An 18,801-nucleotide genomic window follows, 5' to 3' on the forward strand; every position below is an offset into this window, starting at 1 on the left:
TAAGATTCCCCCTGGCTCGGTCACTCTATGAGTCTGCGATTCTAGATAATCTCTGTCTTGTTCTCTGCTGTATCCTCAGCACCTAGAACACAGTCTGGCACATTGTGGGGGGTTCAATAAATATTGAATTAGCTAATTAATCTCAGGTCCCAGTTATTAGTGAAGAGCTAGAGAGAAATATACAACAGGGTAGAAGTGAGGCTCTAAGCTGGACTCATGAGGCCCAGGTATATTCAGGGGTGCAGGCCACTCTGGTCATAGCCCATGGCGTGGTTCCTGGGCAGGGAAGTAGACAGAATACAGTCGACCCCTAACAATCGCTTCACCCAGAATCCTGCCTACAGGGAGCAGGAGCCGTCTTCTAGTCTAGACTGTCCCCATTTCTGTGTTGGTTTTAAATTCAGTGGGATGGAGACCGTGGTGCCTCTCCTGGTGATGCCCAAAGACCCTGTAGATTCTGGGTGTGTCCTTAGTGAGGCTCAACCCTGTCCTCCGCAGGTATAAGGCATCCTTCAGGGACAGCCTGAATTCTATCAGGAAAGTCTTGGAGAAATCGACACACTTGGATTCTGGCCACAAAATCCAAGGAAGTAAATGAGCAGTGAGCAGGTCTGGTGGCTGCAGGGGAGAGTTTTCAGCCTGGAATGGAGGCTTGTACATGCAGCCCAGAACGTGAGACCTAAAAGCAAAGAGCTCCACACAGCAGGCTGGCTCTGAAAAACCAAGACCATGGCTTAGGGCAAGATGTAATACAGACTGCTGCTGCCCCACCTGCACCCCCTCTCCTAAACACTTCAATGCACCACCAGCCAGCTCCCAATTGCCAATGCCTGCGGGCACCTCTCTGCCTGAGGGCCATCTCTGGCCACCAGAGCTTGCACTGCCTGTGTGTGCAGTGGTTTAGGAGTACCGGGAATTAACACCCCCAGGAGCAGCCTCACCCAGTGACAGATGCAGGGTGGGTGTATACATGCCCCAGTTCCCTCACCCCATGGTGGGATAACTCTGAAGTGTGTTTCACAAAGTGTGCCAGAGTTCCCCCAAGGGACACCGATGAAACTGACTTGATAAGGCATCTTTCACTGGCTTCCTTTGCTTCCCTGTCTCGCTTCCCCATTCCTCTACCAGAGTTTCCTGGACTTCACTCCCAAATAATTACAGCATTCAGCTCCTTATCTCAGTCTACTTCTGGGGGAACCCAAACTGAGACTATGAGTCCAAGTGTGTTTTGACTGTCCACGGTGTCCACTATGAAATTTCTCACACGGCCACAACACAGCATCCACATATTGCCTAATGACCCCTCTACACACATATCAAATACCCCACCATCATCCTCTTCCTCCACCCACCACTCCCCTGGAAACTTCCTTGCCTGAATCTCATGGCTCAAGATCCAGCTCATCTGATCAACCAACCTGTGCCATGGGGAAAAGGCTTAGGGCTGCCGGGTATTCCCAGAGTAACCTTCTGGAAACAGTGGCAGTGCTTCTGCCAGCTAACTTGTTAATAACTCTAAAGTGGAACTTGTAGGCAGTGTGACAAGATGTTGGACCCTGTGGAGACTGGCAGCAACTTCCAGTTCACACTACCAAGAAGGCTCACCTTCCCACCCACGAGGGTGGGGGAAGCCCTGACATTTCCAATAAGGGCCTCTAACATCTAATGAGAATTCTAGACCCAGAATGAGCCCCAGATTCTGTAGTCTGGATGCAATGAGGTCTGAGAATAAGAAATGAGGTTCACAGGGGTGGGGGAAGGATTATAGAGATGTGGGCACACAATGAGCTTATAAACGCCATGCAGACATGTCCTGGATTCTCCTAAGCCTGGGAGGTGACACAGGAGAATGAGAAAGAAAGCTGTAGAAAGTCCTTTGACATGGCTTTTAACTTCAGCCTTGGCCCCTAATTGCTGTGTGACCTTGATAAGCCATTTGCCTTCTGCGGTCTCACTTTCTTCCTGCAATGAATCTGGAAGATCTGTTTTTGGGTCATTGAAGGCCACTGGCTGGCAGCTGAGCTCACTCCTTGCCATACCCTTGTGCCCCTCCTCATGGCCTTCTCTGTGTCTACCCTGTAGTCTTATTCCAGAAAGAAAAGTGAATTCAGATCTTGCCGTGGCACAGAACTTCGGCTTGCCTTATGGGATTTGTGTATCTTTCCAGAAGGTAACCTGGCCTCCTCAAGGTCCCCTGCATTTTACTGGAACACTGGAATCAAACCCAAGTAGATGAGGCCACTGAAATTCAATTCATTCTCCCATCTCTATCCGCCCAGTATCCCTCTCAGAGATGGGGGAAATGCCTTCATCAAGAGTTTCTAAAGAATCACTTGGCAGCCGGGCACAGTGGCTCATACCTGTAATCTGAGCACTTTGGGAGGCCAAGGCCAGCAGATTGCTTGAGCCCAGGAGTTCGAGGCCAGCCTGGGCAACATGGCAAAATCTTGTCTCTACAAAAATACAAAAAATTAACTGGGTGTGGTGGCACACGCCTGTAATCCCAGCTACTCAAAAGCTGAGGCACTTGAACCCAGGAGATGGAGATTGCAGTAGGCTGAGATGGCGCCACTGCACTCCAGCCTAGGCGAAAGAGCGAGACACTGTCTCAAAAAATTAAAAAAAAAAAAAAAAATCACTTGGGGAGAGTCTCAGGGCCAAAGAGTTACTGAAGTTCAACTCAGAGGTCTCAGTTCCTGAATCTTTCTTTCTGATAAGTTGTTACAGAAAGTTGAAATAAGGTCAATAGGAAGAACTTCCCAAAATGAAGGACCAGAGACACTGAGCAAACAGCAGCGGGGCTGCTTGGTCCCATGTGGATGTGGGCCTGCTGAGAGGCAGAAAGATGACTTAGATCACCTCCAGACCGGATCCTCTCACACAGCCCATCCGTTTCTGTTCCCAGAAATCAGGAGGCTGCTTTATCTGGAACCACAGAGCTCTTCTGCTGTTGGGGCTGAGACACCCCCTAGCAGAGAGAGGTACCAACCGGTAGAAATCAACAATCCCGTGAACGTGTGAACCGACAGTGTCGGGGGGGCGCTGGCAGATGGGAAGCTGGTGGGACTCTCACTTGAATGTCTGGGTGACCCAAGCAAGTCATCTCCCTCCTCTAGGTCTCTATCTTCCCTCAGGTCTCTTCTGGGCATCTTCAGAGCAGCCAGGACCCCCACCCCCACCCCTACCTGAGCTAGGCTGGCAGAGTGGAGCTAGGCTGGCAGAGTGGAGCGAGGTGAGGATAGGCTGGCAGAGTGGGGGGAGTAGGAGAGCAGTCATTCACATTCATCTAAATCCCCTCTCATTCAAGAAACACAAACTGCCCCTAAAATGGGTGTTTGTGGCAAAGACTGCTCATCACCCACCCAATACCCACTCTCCCTTTCTTTCTAACAGAACACAGCTATTTCCTCAGATGGGAATGTGCCCATCTAAAAAACCCTATTTCTCAGCCTCCCTTGAAGCTAAGAATGGCCAGTAAGATGTAAGCAGAAGTCACTGTAGGGTGTTTCTGGGAAAGCTCCTTAAAGACAGCAGACTCAGCCGACAGGCCTGCCTTTTAATGGTTCCTGCTGTCTTCCTTCCTGGAATGTCTCATGATGGCTGAGCCCCATCAGCCTTTTGGTGACCTTGAGGCAACATGTTAAAAGGCAGGGTTCCCAACCTTTGCTGCACACTGGAATCATGTAGGGACTTTTTTTAAATGCAGATGACTGGTTTCCATCCCCTAGACCTTCTGATTTAATGGGTATGATGTGCAACCTGGGCATTGGGATTTTTTTTTTTTTTTTTTTTTGAGATGGAATTTCACTCTTGTTGCTCAGGCTGGAGTGCAGCAGTGTGATCTCAGCTCACTAGAGCCTCGGCCTCCCTGATTCAAGCGATTCTCCTGCCTCAGCCTCCTGAGTAGCTGGGATTACAGGCGTCCGCCACCACGCCTGGCTAATTTTTTTATTTTTAGTAGAGACGGGGTTTCACCATTTTGTCCAGGCTGATCTCGAACACCTGACCTCGGGAGATCCACCCACCTCGGCCTCCCAAAGTGTTGGAATTACAGGTGTGAGCCACTGCGCCTAGCCAGCATCAGGACTTTTTAAACCTTCCGGGTTATTCTAACATGCAGCCAAATTTGAGAACCACCACTGTAAGGAGAGCAGAGCACGAAGATGAAAGGAGCCTTGAGAACCTACCTCGAGACTTGAGAAAGTCAACATCATTTGTTTAAGCTTCTCTGGTCAGGTCTTACTTTCTAGCAAACAGGCCTGGGGGTCCTTATGCTGCTCCCTTGGGCCAACCCATCTGCCACAGCACAGGCTGGAGAACAAAAACTTGCCAGAGAATGCCTTCAGAAACCTCACACTTGCGGAAGTGGACAGGCACTGGACTTTGCATTGGCCAGTCTTGAGTTCGAGCCCTGACTCCACCACCAGCTAACTATAGGGCCCTGGGCAAGTCACTCAATGTGAACCTCAGCTCCTCCATGTGGAAAATGGGGGCATTAGAAAAGGCTGTGTGTTCACCAGCTCAGCTGTGAGCTCCTTAGGGACAGATGTCATTTCACCTCTGCAGCCAAGACCCACCATCCTTCCAGACACTTAGTGGGTACTCATGAAATATTTGCTGGTTTTGATCAGGCATGGTGGCTCACAACTGTAATCCCAGCACTTTGAGAGGCCAAGGTGGAAGGATCACTTGAGCCCAGAGTTTGAGACCAGCCTGGGCAACATAGTGAGATCTCCATCTCTACTAAAAAATTAAAAAAAAAAAAAAAAAAAGTTAGCCGGGCATGGTGGCGCATGCCTGTAGTCCCAGCTACTCATGAGGCTGAGGTGGGAGGACTGCCTGAGCCCAGGAGATTGAGGCTGCAGTGAGCTACGATCACGCCCCTGTACTCCAGCCTGCAAGACAGAGCGAGACCCTGTCTTAAACAAAATCAATTTTGCTGGTTTTACATTGAATTGCTACTTTGTTCTCCAGCTCTGAAACGTTCACTTTCTTTGTTTTTTTTGTTTTTTTTTTTTCTAATAGAGACAGAGTCTCACTATGTTGCCCAGGCTGGTCTGGAACTCTTGGGCTCAAGTGATCCTCCCATCTCAGCCTCCCAATGTGCTGCGATTACAAGTGTGAGCCACAGCACCTGGCCTCACTTTATTCTTAACCAAACAGGAAGGGGAATAAAGAAAAGGGCCACATTTCAAAAAGATACCATAATTTACCTATTAAAAATCAAAGAAAACTGTGTTTCTGAAGGAGACTCCTTCAATCTCTCTAGGTTTGAGACTGGAAGTCCCTTGGTTAGAAGCCAGAAGAGGGGCCAGTCTCCTGGGCTCTTGCCCTGGACCCTCCAGTTAGCACCATTAAAGTAGAAAGTCTCCCTGCTCACAGTTTAGAAAATAATCAGTGGATTTTGTTTTTTTCCTAAAACTCCAGGGTTCAGATGAACTTGGTTGAAACTAAGCTTGAGCAGTAACCTGGAAAACCAGGAAACGCCCTCAGAAAGTCCAAGGGAAGAAGACATCTGTTTTGGCCTGGCTTTTTCAGACACACTGTCTACACCAGCTGTGCCCAGTCATCATCTAAACAGCTCTTACAACCACAGATGCCTTGATGCCACCTGCAGGGTTTCTGATTCAGGAGGCCTGGGGTGGGGCCGGGCATCTGTTGTTGAAAAAGCTCTCCAGGTGGTTCTGACACGCGCCAGGGCTGAGAACCACTTCTCTACGCAGCTTCCAATCCTCTAGATAATTAACGTATCTCAGCTGAGTTTCTGGGACTGGAAAGGAACCAAGAAGAGCCTGGATGGAATCTTCAAAAGCCAACCAAGCAGTGCCCTTGAGCCTGCTCAAGCCACCACTCAGCCACCAAGATCACCCACCCCTGCAGCTCCAGCCTTTCACAGGCAAAAGGCTGGGCTTGGGGAAGGGGAGCTGCTATTCCAGCCTCCCTGGAATTTCTCAAAAGCACAGCCTATACCTCCTGTTGCCACATGCCACCCACACCCGGAGCTCCCTGCCATCTGCCTGCCACCCTCTCTGCGCTCGTGAAACAGAGTCCCCATAGTTCACCTTTGAGTTTACAAAGTGCTATCACTCCTGGGCTTCTCTGTAATCCCAAAAGGTAAGCGTGCCTGAACCAGGCTTCACATGGGGAAACTGAGGCTCAGAGTGGCGAGGCCATTGGGCAAGGACCCTCAGAGGCAGCAGGCTGCCCACCTGGCCCTCCAACCCGAGTCCAGTCTTCTCACTTGAAGCTCTCATTATGCACGGCGCAATCCCCGGTCTAGCAGCATCGGCACCACCAGATTCACGCAGAATCTCAGCCCAGCCCCAGCCCCGCTGAATCAGAATCTGCATTTCCATAAGATCCCAGGGAGACTTGTGCACGGGAAAGTTTGAGGAGCCCCACTCTGTGCTGCAGCTGCCCCGAGCTCCCCAGTCCCCTGGTGGCCCTTTCTCATTCCGCCTCCTCCTCTCACAGACTCTGTCACAGGCTTTCAGGTCCACGTCCCCTCTCAGGCCTCCTCCTGCCCCCTAAACGTTGGTGCTCCCCAGGGCTCTAGCCTCAGCCCAACACCTTCTCTCTACTCTCTAATCCCTGGCGATTTTATTCCACCTCATGGTTTCAACCCACATCCTTCTGCAGACATAAATCCAGATGTGCAAATCTACCTCTCCCGAGTTGATCTCTCTCCTGAGCTCAGTGCTCATTGTCCACCCGATTTGTCAAGATTCCCCCCAGACATCCCAGTGCCAGAATCCCATGAAGTTCAAAACTTCACTCACATTGTCACTAAAACTATTTACTAAGGCCTTGCTACGTGCCAGGCACTGTGCTCAGAGCTTCCTAAGCACCGCCTCATCACAAGCCCACGCAGTGAGTACGATGATCTCCATCTGACAAGCGGAGAAGCCACGGCTTAGGAATCAGATGTAACTTCTTGGGCTTTTACAGCTGGTGTGGGGCAGAGCTGGGATTCAGACCCAGGTTTCTTATGCAGAAGTCGAGGCTCTTAACTACTTCACTTCCCCAAACCTGTCTGACTTCCAGCGGCTTTTTTTCAACCTGTTTTCACTGTGTGCCAAGTCACCCAGCTCCAAACCTCAGAGCCATGTGCAGCTCCTATTCCCTGCCTGAACTCTTTCCAATATACTTTTAGTGCTTAATGATGGTACGATCTTCTGTCTTGCCTTTTGCAGCAGCCTCTAACTGGTTTCCTTCCTCTACCCTCGAACCCCTACCATCTGTTCTCTACATGACAGCCAGAGAGGTTCTATTAAAAAGGTGTCAGTTCATGTCCCTTCTCTGCTCAAAACCCTGCCATGGTCCCCTATCTCATGCAGAACAAAATCCAGAGTCCTTTCATAGCCTTCAAGGCTCCAGACGATTGGACCTACTAACTCTCTGGCCCCACCTTCTACACCACTCTCCCTGGCTCACGCTGCTCCAGCCACATTGGACTCCTCACTGTCGCTCCAACAGGCCAGGCAGGTTCCTACTCCAGGGCCTTTGCAGCGGCTATTCCTCTGCCTGGAACACACCTCCTGCAGGTGCCCACAGAGCTCCCTAGGACTCCCCTGGACAACTGCAAAGCCTCCTGACAGTCTCTCCAGCACGGCCTCCTCCCACACACAGTGGCATGGCTACCTGGCCCATAATACGGCTTGCATCAACCCAGCTCCCCGTTCGACATCCTCCTTACAGCTTTGCAACGAGCAGTTCTGGGTTCAAGTCCAGGTCTGCCACTCAGACAAGGGACTGATAAATGACTTTCTCAAGGAGTTGTGATGAGACTGAAGATAATGCATACTCATGACCGCAGGCTGGACAGTCAACGTTAGCAAGGTTTAATATATTATTCCTGGCTGGGCGCGGTGGCTCACGTCTGTAATCCCAGCACTTTGGGAGGCCAAGGCGAGCAGATCACAAGGTCAGGAGATCGAGACCATCCTGGCTAACACGGTGAAACCCCGTCTCTACTAAAAATACAAAAATTAGCTGGGCGTGGTGGCGTGTGCCTGTAGTCCTAGTTACTCGGGAGGCTGAGGCAGGAGAATTGCTTGAACCCGGGAGGCAGAGGTTGCGGTGAGCCAAGACTGTGCCACTGCACTCCAGCCTTGGCAACTGAGACTCCACCTCCCCCCCAAAAAAAATTCCTTTACTGTTCCAGCCCTAACGGCCCCAATTCCCTTTCAGCTTATGCTCCAGCCCAGCTGAACAGCTCACGAACTCCTCACCCACTCGGGTTCCTTAGCTTCCAGGCCTTTGCCACAATGTGTCCCCCACCTGGAATGCCCCTCTCAATCTTTACTTCTATTTGTCAAGGCCAGTTCAAATGCTCCCTTTTCCACAAGGCCTTGGAAGCAATTACTTCACCCTTCAAATTCTCACAACGTTTTATCTGCCCTTGCTACATGACATTTATCAAAATCTTCCCCCATGTTATATGTGATTCCCCTTCTCCTTCCATCGTATTCATCTCAGTGGCCCTGCCAATGCCCAGAACTGGGTCTTGCTCAAGGTAGGGGCTCGGCAAACATTTAATGAATGATGAGTGAAAGGAACACCACACTGCTTTCCTTCCCTGCAAATCAGAAGATCCAGTGGGACTGAGTCTTAGGGCTACTTCTTACCAGCTGTGCAATGTTATCAGGTCACTAAAACTCTTACACCTCAGTTTTCTCATCTGTTCAATGGAGACAATAGTACCCCCTGTGCTGACCTCTCAGAACGTCATTGAAGCAAAGGCTGCAGAGGCATGAAAATGCCTGGTTAGTCATGTGGCACTTACATACTTATCAGGGATTGTTGTTCTGACCAACGATCCTCCCTAAAAGATTCGTTCCCCTCACACAAAAGGGTGCCTGAAAAAACCAGGACCAAATGAATGGTCGGTTATCGAGTGAGGTTTACTTTCTTCTTTATACTTTTATGTATTCCTTGATTGTTTTGCAAAGAGCACATGTTACTCATAGTAGTTACTCATAGTGTTATTCATAGACTTGAGGAAAAATGAGATTTCATTGTTGAAAAACAAAAATATTCATTCCTTTGAGCTAAGCCTTGCTCTTGCCTCCTGTATCAGCATTTAAATACCAGAGAAGCCCTTCGGTACATAATACCGTCTAGCAGCAGATGTATGCTTGCAAAGCAGCGTCTTCTGACCACGGGGAGAAGATGCAGAAGAGGGGCCAAGCGCCAGGTTTATACAGAGGCATTTCTGCAAGGGCACAAGCACCCCCATTCCCCCTGCCACAGCCTTACCAGAGCGAGAGCCCACTAGGCTAAGCTGAGCCCCAGCATCCAGGTGGAGCCTAGGGAAAACCTGATTCATCTGAGATTACAGCAAGTGTGGCTTTGGCCACGGGCAGGTGCCTAGGGACACCAGGGTGGGTACGTGGGAGCTGGAGGGAGGCTTGGAGTTCCAGAAGGCCCTAAGGAACCCTTTTCAGCCCCAGGTTGAGGAATGAGCATAACTCATCCCTCAGATAGGGTGAGGCCCACGGGAGCCCCGGAAAGGCAAGAAGCAATGTGGCGGCCAAGCCCTCCCCCTGCTGGCCACATCTGGAACGGCAGCAGCTGCCGCACAGGGCAGGGCCCCTAGGCAGTTACACACACACCCGATACCTGGGACCGTGTCAGGCTCAGGTGTCCAGAGGTGGGAGGTGAGGCAGGGCTCTTCCAGGACTAAGAGGCCCAAGACTCCATCTCCTAGGTCCTCTGTCTTCACCGGGTGGGTCATCTCCTAGCCGACCTTCCATGAGCCCAGCCATGAGATGAAAGTAGGGAGAGGGGGGCAGGAGGGAGTGGCAGGGACGTGGGGGCAGTGGCATTTGGGGTGGGGGTGTCTTCCACATTCCTGCCTCTGTCTCACTCCTCCCAGGCCCTCTCCCATGCCTCCTGGGCAGCTGGGAGAAGCTGGGGCTGCTACCACTGCCTGGATTTCCACTCCCGCCCCCAGGTATTGATTTCCTGAATCATTCATTTGCCGGGCCTTGGCGGCTGTGATTAGCTCCCTCCATTCTCCCTACAGATTCCACCCCCTTCCCCCCCAACCTGTCCCTCCATGTTCCAGCAAAGCAGAGCTAATATACCAGGCTCTAAATGAGGCTTTGCCACCTTGGCCCCAGCAGCTCACAGCCAGGCCTAGCCAAGTAGCTCTCAGCTCTCCCCTGCCCACCCCCTCAAGGATGCTTTCCTGCTAACAAAATCCCCTCTAACCGACCTCCTTCCCTGACCTAAAGCCCCTGCTCATCCATGAAGCAGATTCCCATTCTGTAATGTCAGACGGGACACCATGAGGATCTTGACCCTAAGGCAGGGGCTCCCCAGCCTGACACCAAGGGTCTGGGGAGCCCTCAGGCTGGCTAAAGGGCCAAAATCAACTTGGGGTGGGGAGGTAACACCAGCAAAGCAAACAAAGCAGCTTGGATTTGTGGACACAACGTGCTCTCCCTCGCTTGTGCAATTTCTGTAAGTGAAAAGAAAGAAAAAACAGAAGCACGGAGCTTCTTGAGGACATTAAGAGAACCCCAAGCCTCTGTTAGCCCCAGGAAACCAAAGTTTCAAGGCATGGGGTAGGAACTCTAGGGAAAAACCTCAAATGCCCACACCCAGATCAACACCCAGGAGATGACACTGGGACACTCACTTCCTGAAATTCCTTCTCCGTGCTCCCCAGAGGAGGGGAAAAAACCTGACTTGGTGATAATTCTGTAAGCTATGTTGCTCTTGTCAAATTATTCAACATCTGTCTTCATGTTCCTACAAAAATTAGCATAGGATAGTAGTTTCTGATGACACCTTTGGTGAAATATTTTGACTTCCACCAGTAAGTTGCAAACAACTTGTCTTAAGGATAATGTCAATTCCCATTTCTGCATATTAAATAATTCAGGGGTTTGTTGTGTTTTTGTAAGCGAGAGGAATCCCACCGACCTGTGCTCCGACTGCTATGAGAGGAGAAGCCAGGACAGAAGGCGGGGTGTTCCCTGATGCTATCCGCATGCAAGATATTCCTCTTCCATCACTTGGCTACTGCCTCTGCCCCAGAACTAGGCCACTGGGGCCAGCCCAGCCCCCTGGCTTGCCAGAAAGCAGATTACAGGATCCACCCCAGAGGACAACAAACTGGGCCAGGAGATTGGGAGGCGAGGAGGGAGGGAGAACCGGCTCCAAATGGACCATCTGGTCCAGCACTTGGTTGTTTTAGCATCTGTGCCCCAAAGAACAAAGCCACCTGGCCAAACTGAGAGTGCTGCCTCCCCAGCCCTGTTGCAGACCATGGATCCTAGGGCAGGTGGTGGACCTCAGTGGGAAGCAGGACATAGGGTTCTAGGCACCTACCTCCTACCAGCCTCAGCAGAGACACACAGCCTAGGCCGAATGCCGTCAGGTTCACTCTCCACCGCCTGCTCGTCTTCCTCCGCTCTGTTCAGCCCCTCCCTTATCCACACAGGCCTGAGGGCAGAGGGGCAGGGGCAGGGGATCCCTCCCCAGGATATACATTTTTCTCCTATGTCTTGAATTAGACCTGCTGCCTCCCTCCCCAGTGCCAGGGCAATACTAGGCTTCTAGCCTCTTCTCTCTTCTAGGGCTGCAGGCTAGGACTCTGTGACTCACCCTAAGGAGAGACCCTTACACAATGCCCCACTGCCCTGCTGGAAACCAAGTCCTAGAGAGACTTCTTATGGAGAAAGAATTTCCAACCTGCCCCCAACTATGGCCCTTTCTTCATTCAGCAAATACCTGCCGAGCTCCTGCTGTTGTGCCGAGGACCATGCTGGATGCAATACCAGGCTGGAGTGGCCATCCCTGGTCCCTACGTGCCGCTTTCACTCTCATGCTGTTTCTTCTGCTTTGCGGGTACAGAAAGACTGCTGGGGAGGGGGACAGAAGAACTAGTCCCAGATCTTTGACCTACTTCTTAAGCCAGTCCTGGTCCTACAGAGATTCTCCCTTCTGCTGTATCTGGCCAAAGATTCTAGCATCACAAGGAACTCAGCAACCTCCCGTCATCCTCCTCCTCCTCCTAAATCTTCTGCCTTCATCCACCTCAATAAAGACTTTTTACCCAGCAATTCCCCGGAAGCCCCAACACTGCCTGAAGCCAAGCTCTCAAAGGAAAAGTGGCATGGCACCCGAGGGCCTGGGGTCGGCCCCAGCACACCCAGACCACTTTGGCTCTGAGTGAGAGCAACTGGGACCTAGGCACAGGCAGGAGGGGAGAAAACACAGAAAGAAAAGGATATAGAAAAGCCTATGGCTGAATCCTGGCCCTAGAGTACTCTGAAATGAGGGTCCACAGAGACCGCTGCCCCTGACTCCAAACCCCACTCTCATTGCTGGGTTTACTAGACTAGGAACAGAGGAACCTCCTGAAGATGAGCCCCAAGCAGCTTAGAGAAGGTTAGAGAAGCCGGAGGGGATGGAGGACTGGGAAGACCAGGAGCGGGTCTTGCCAAATGCACCCAACGGCACAGGGAAGGAGGGTAGAGTGGAGGACAGCAGCATGCAGGGAGGGCTCTCCATCACCCTCCCCAGCCCCGGGGCTGTGGTGAGAAGGCAAAGACCTCAGCAGCACCTCTCTTAGGCACCTTGACTTGGGGAGAAAGAAGAAAGAGAAACCCCAGTCCACTGGCATCTTCATCTGCCCTGGTAGAGACCAAGGCCTCCGGTACCTACCCCGTGGCCTCCTCCCCCCAAACCCAGGCTCTCCCAGTCCCTTCTGCATTCTTTCCTGCCTTTCCTGGCCTCTGTGAGGGGCCAGGCAGTAAGAGACACACAAACTAATTAAGAAGCAGAGTTTGGCCAGATGCCTGGGCAAGTCTTACCAGAGAATTAAGCCCAAGCCAGCCAGCTGGGTAGGGCCAGGAGCACGTCACCTCTCAAACACCCTTCAGGACACCCCTTCCTCTTGCCAGGCAGAGGCAGATGGGCCAGCACCCTCCAGGGTGCTTTAGCCTCAGCACCTGAGGCTGGCAACCAGTAGTCAGTGCCTATACCACCCCACAAAGAACAGATCAGACTCCCCCGGATCTAAAAGAGGAATCATTAGTCCCTCCGACCAACAGAAAAGGAAAGAGAGAATCCTGCCCGCCCCAGCCACACATCACTAAAAAGGGACCTGGACAAACCATCCTGCAGTCGAGAGAAAGCAAAGTAAGGGCCCCTGGGCCCCTGAGAATGACTTTCTGTGCTGTGGGGTTAAGGCACTGCGGGAGGCTGAGCCCAGGTGACTGAATGGATGATGCCTGCCCCGGGCCTTCCCTGGGAAAACCCACAGGATGGAAGGGGGAAGGGGTAACCAGAGTCTCCCTTGGTAACCAGAGCGAGGCGTGCGGACGCAGGAGCAAGGCTGCGTGGCAGGAGGCAGAGTTTGGACACGTATCCCGGTGGGTGCGTGCCGTGTTTGCGTTTTCTGGGGATGGTGGCTGAATGTGTCTGTGTGTGCGCGCAGGAAGAAGGAAGGTGGGGTTGGGGTTTGTATCTAGGAACCGGGGACAGGAAGAACTGGTTCACGGAAGGTCCGAAAAGGGATGCCGGGGTCGTAGGCGCCGGAGCCAGGGGATGCCGGCATCCCGATCAGGCTGTCAAGCCGTGAGTAGAAGAAGCGAAGCCGCAGCAACAGCGGGGAAGGCGAGCCCGCCGCCCGGCCGCGGTGCTGACAGCCGGCTCGCCCGCAAGCCGCGCGGCAACTCCGGCTCACGCATCGCTTGGCTTCCACTCCGGAGGCCGAGCCAGGACGAGGTTTCGGTGCAAGTCGCTGCACCAGCCCTGGGCTGGGTCTGTCCGGGTCTCCCGAGCCGACCGGGTGCTCTCAAGCGTTCCTAATCATTCCCATCTCTAGCAGGGTGTGGGAAAGTGGGTACCTCCCCCTGACATCCCGGCTTCACACCAGACCCTACGACCCGCCCCTGTGTTCCGAAGCAGCCAGCTCGGTCTCCTCGCGCCCTGGAGAGGGCGGGGACCCGGGCATCCACTCCTGAGTCCGAGCCGAGGTCTCCACCAAACCCCGGCAGCGCGCACTTTGCGCCTCTTGCAAAGTTTCCGCGCGGGGTTCAGCCAAGGTGGAGCGGGACGCGGGCTCTTACCGTAGACTCCTTGTCCCCGGCAGTGGAAGGGGATCAGCGCCAGAAGTAGAAGGCAGGTCACCTCCATCTTCACGGCCGGTGCTTCATCCCCGCGAGGCGGCGCAGCCCGAGAGGCGGTGGGGGGCGCATTCGCCGGGGCCCCGCGACGCCCCTATGTCCTCCCCTTTCCCTGAGAGGTGACAGAGAGCGGCGACGAAGACCAGGAGACTGAAGAGGCGGAGGTGGCGGCGACCCGGGTTTCTCCTCTGGCGGGGCCGCTGCCCCAGCCCCGGGTGCCTCGGCGCGCCCCGCACAGCAACCAGCGCTCCCACCCGAGGAGCCCGACCGCCGAGCCGCCCCGGATCCCCAGGGCTGTCCGCGCGGGACGCTGGGCGTCGGGGACCTCTCGGCGGCGGCGCTTGGATCCAACAGGCCACGGACGACTGACAAACTTGTCGTTTCCCCGCACTGGGGCCGCCCCTCAGCGGAGCGGAGTCGGGGAGGCCGGGGCTCCGCTCGAGTTAATCAATCTGCTGTTTCTTCCAGTCCTGCGGGCAGCCGCCGTGGGCTCAGCCGCCCGACTCCAGGGGGCCCGGGCTGAAAGCACTCGCGGCGGCGAGGGAGCCCCGGGCCCGGCCCTCCTGATCCGGGGAGTAGCGCGGGCTGGGTTTGGCCGAGGGACGAGCGCCGCGGGTCCCGGGGTCCCCAGGTCCGTGAAGTTAGCGGAGCCGCCGATAAACCCGGGGGAGGAATAGCAGCCCGGCGCCCCGCAGGAATCTGGAGAGCAATTCCAGGCAAGAGGGGCCCCAGAAAACGGGGAAAGGAAGAAAGTTTGAGTCTTTTGAAAAATATTCGCGCTCTCGCCCAGGCCGGGGCTGCGGCGCGGGCGCCGCTCGCCGCCTCCGCTCGCCGCGCTCCGCTCCCGCCGTCTGGCCGCGGCCGTGGCGCTCCCGGGCTCCGAGCTCTCGGGAGAGCGGGGCTGCGCCGCGCCCCAAGTTGGTCGTCCCCGCCCCCGCCCGGCGGCCTTGGCCTGCGGGGGCCCAGAGCGGGCGGGGCCGGGCCGGGCTCCGGGGCGCGGCGGCCGCTCGGCTCCGGGCCGCGGGAGCGCTCCGCTCGCTCAGCAACTTGGGCTTTGCTGTGCTGCTTTTTCGCCCCTCCGAGCTTTTCATTCCGCGCTCCTCCCGCCTCCCTCCCTCCCTTCCTCCTCCCTCCCTCCCTTCCTCCTCCCTCCTCCTCGCGTCTCCTCGTTCGGTCTCTCGCTCTCCCACCCGTTGTCGCTCGCTCTCCTGTTTGATTCCCCTCCAGTTAAAAAAAGGAGCCAATTAAAGGCAGCCCAGCTCGCCTGGCCCAGCCTCTGTCCAATTTCCTCGCCTCCCCCAGGACCAATTAGAGAAAACAAAACAGGGCTGGGGGAAGCTGACTGCCTGCCTCTCTCTCTCTCTCTCTCTCTCTCTCTCTCTCTCTCTGTCTCCCCCCCTCCCTCTCTCTCTCTTCTCTCTCTCTCTCCTCTCTCTCCCTTCCTCTCCTCCCCTTTCTCCTCTCCCTCTCTCTCTCCCTCCTTCCCTTCCCTTCTCTCTCTTCCTCTCTCCGCCCCCTAACATTCCCCCCCAACCCCGCCCAGCAGGAAAATGTCAGAAAGCAGAAATGGATCCATCTATCCCGAGGACAGTGGCGGAGAGACCTGGGTTTCGGCGCGGGCTCTGCAGCCGCGCGCTCGCACACCCAGACTAGCTGGCCGAGCCGGGTGCACCGTTGCCAGCAGCCCGAGGGGCAAACACGGCCGCTCGCTTCGGGGACCCAAGCCCGCAGGGCACTGCACACTTCGTAAATGTTCTGCACTTCGGGGAGGCGGGACTGAAGCGGGGGTCCTAGGGAAAGGCCGGGCGCCTGCGGTCCCTGGGGTCCTGCAGCCTTGCGAGCCGGGCCGCGGCTGTGGGTCTGCAAGGCTGTCTGCCCGGCTCGGGAGGCCCCCGCCCCTTTCCAGGCGTCTGGCGCTGGGGCCTGGCCGGGGCAGCTGGCGGAGAGGTCGCGCTGGGAGCTCCTGCGCTTGCCGCGGCCCACAGGTTGCCAACAGGTTTGCTCGCACGACCCCTCCGCCAGAGCTTCCCTAAGTCACCCCACATTTTCCTCGGCTAGCCACTCTCCCCATCTTGCCTCCCCTCGGGACCTCAGGCGGCCCCAAGCGCCCCGGGGGCACACCTCCTTCCGGCTGCCGAGCCCGGGCCCCACTCCAGCCGCGGGAGTCCGGCACTCGGGTCTCGGCCGCCTCGAAGGGGCCCTCGCAGAGCAGGAATGCGGAGAACGCTCCTCCCAAACGCCCGCGGGGAGGGGCGTAGGCTGGCAAGCGAGGCTGGTGGCCTCCCCCGCGCCTCCGATCCCGCCCCGCGCCCAACCCGGGTCCTGCTAATCTCACCTGCTCCACCTGTCGCCGTTATTTATCTCAGCGTGTGCGCAAGAATTGTTTTAGGTCGGCCCGTGGGAGCGCAGACAATCGCAGCAGCTAACAAGCAGGGAGACTACAAACCCCCCTCCCTTCGCCCCCTGGAACTGCTCAATATCTTGATGGTGCTTCCACGGCTCTATGCATTTGTCAAAACTCAAAGATCTCCACACTCCAAAAAGGTTAATTTGTCTGCATATAAATTGAAACATAAATTTTTTAAAAAACAATAATAATGAACCGCCCCTTCCCCAGGCCCATTTCCTGCTGGGTCTCTCCTCCCCTGACTCTCCAGGGCTTAGCCCCACCGGAGCGCGCGCTCCTGACTGCCGGAAGGGGAGCGGGAGGTGTCGGGAAGTGCCTGGTGGCATGGGGGGGTTCCATCTTCCTTTCTCAGCCCCCTTTCTGTCCATCTCAGGAACCCTGAGAACATCTGAAGATTCCTATTCTCTAGCCCACCTCCACTCGTTTGCGCCTCCCTCGTGCCCTCTTCCCTCTTTTCTCTCCTTTCTACCCCGTGGGTCCAAGGCTGATAGGAGGTCCAGACTCAGTGCGGTGCACCCAGCAGATGCCAGCTGCAGACATGTTCAGTGAATTCACGAATGATGCCCATCGTGGCCATATATCACAGACCGGGGATACCCTCAGGGTAGCCATCCTTTCACTCCCCAGCCCCCGACTGTTACCTCAAAGGCAAAAAATTCATTTTCTGTCCCACAGAGATACACAGCCACCATGCCTCTTCCCACCTCCCCCATCCAGTCAGAAAAGGAAGTGGTGCCAACTGAGGGAGTGATGAGGGATAGCGTCTTCTATGGTCATCCTCTTCCCATTATTAGAGCATTCCTGGAAGTCCCTACCCCTTCCAGGAAGCTCTCAGGGAGTGATCACAGTGACTGTGGCTCTTCCTGGCTTTGCCCATTCTGAGCTGAATGTGTACTTCTCCATACCGTGGGAAACTGCCCTCTGATTTTCCAATTAGCTGTTCCAACACCAAACAGCAGTCAATTGCTCCTCTTTGGCTTTGGGGTGAGTTACTGGGGACAGAGAACTGCACTGACTCAGCTGACATTCTCTTGACTTTGCCCTCTCTAAACTCACACACTAGCCTGGAGGAGAAAGAAGGTTCATGATGGCGGCGGGGTGGTGGGAACAGAGGACCAAATTAGCCAGGCTGGGATTGAACATTTGCTGTAGCTAATCCACTTGTGAATACTCTGCAGCTAATTGTATGCAGTGTAAATACCTTGACAGCCTGTTTGTGTGTGCCTGTAAATTCAGCCGTCTCCTCCCCCAAGTGTGCCCTGCCTGCTGCCTCAACACAGCCCAGTGTCTGACAATCGGAGGCAACCTCAGAGAAGGGGAAGAGCCCTAGACATCAGTCCTGCGTCCCAGTCCTAACCTCTCTAGGCCTCAGTTTCCCCAGATGTAAACTAGGTAAGATCCCTCTCTTCCTAGAGAGAAGTGAAGTAATAAGAACAACAGCTGACATCACATGCCAGGCACTGTATTAACTATTTAATCCTCATAACCACTATGTAAGACAGGGCTGTTATTCTCATGGAATGACATAGGAAGATGTAGTGACTCACTCAGCTGCTAAGGGGCCAAACTGAGCTTTGACCTCTGTAGCTTGGCTCGGCGACCTTGCCCTCTCCCACTGTTCTATACTGAAGACGGGCAAGGGCCTAGGTATCAAATAATGTTTCCGCAAGAACTGTTTACTGTTCCCTTTACAGACGCAGAGAACAATACTCTGGCCCCCAAATTGCACCAAGGGCAGGGGAGACATGAGAGCTAGACTGCTAGACCTGACATGGGCCATAGGGCACAGGATGAGCCTGAGGCCAGGCTGTATGGAGGCTTGGTGGTCAGCACCCAGCTGCCAAGTCTTCGGTTCCACTCAAGATCATTCTAAGGTCACTTCCCACTAGAAAAAAATAAAAATAAAAATAAAAAAATATATATATAGATCCTCAAAGAAAACCTAGCACTTAGGCCCCAAGAGGTTTCAGGAACTCGCTGCTGACCACACGCCAGGGGCCAGGGAGCCAGGGGCTCCAGGCATTGAGCAAGCAGGGCAACTGCGGTTTGTTGTGAGAGCATGTTACTAGAAAGCTCTCCCATCTCCTCCTGCCACTAGCTCGCCTCTGGCAGAGGAGAGAAAGAAAGAGAGAGAGAGGAAGAGTCTTTGCTAGATGGTGTTGTCGCCTTGCGAGAGAAATTGTCTCTGAAAATCATACAGTGGCAGGTATTGATTCAATCTCATTGCAAGACGCTTTCTGGTCATGTGGG

At 54.4% G+C, this 18,801-nt stretch overlaps 1 protein-coding gene across 1 annotated transcript in view; it reads right to left on the reverse strand.

Moving 5' to 3' along the window:
* The window catches only part of MDGA1 (MAM domain containing glycosylphosphatidylinositol anchor 1), a 63,846-nt gene extending 49,502 nt beyond the window's left edge, over nt 1–14,344 (reverse strand). Inside the window, exon 1 of the mRNA XM_032140680.2 lies at nt 14,088–14,344. Coding sequence (XP_031996571.1) covers nt 14,088–14,154 — 67 coding nt within the window. The 5' untranslated portion in view covers nt 14,155–14,344. The remainder of the gene's footprint in view (nt 1–14,087) is intronic.
* Between the last annotated feature and the right edge of the window lie 4,457 nt (nt 14,345–18,801).

This window comes from Hylobates moloch, unplaced genomic scaffold (assembly GCF_009828535.3).
Source record: "Hylobates moloch isolate HMO894 unplaced genomic scaffold, HMol_V3 SCAFFOLD_20, whole genome shotgun sequence".
Classification (NCBI taxonomy): Eukaryota; Metazoa; Chordata; class Mammalia; order Primates; family Hylobatidae; genus Hylobates; species Hylobates moloch.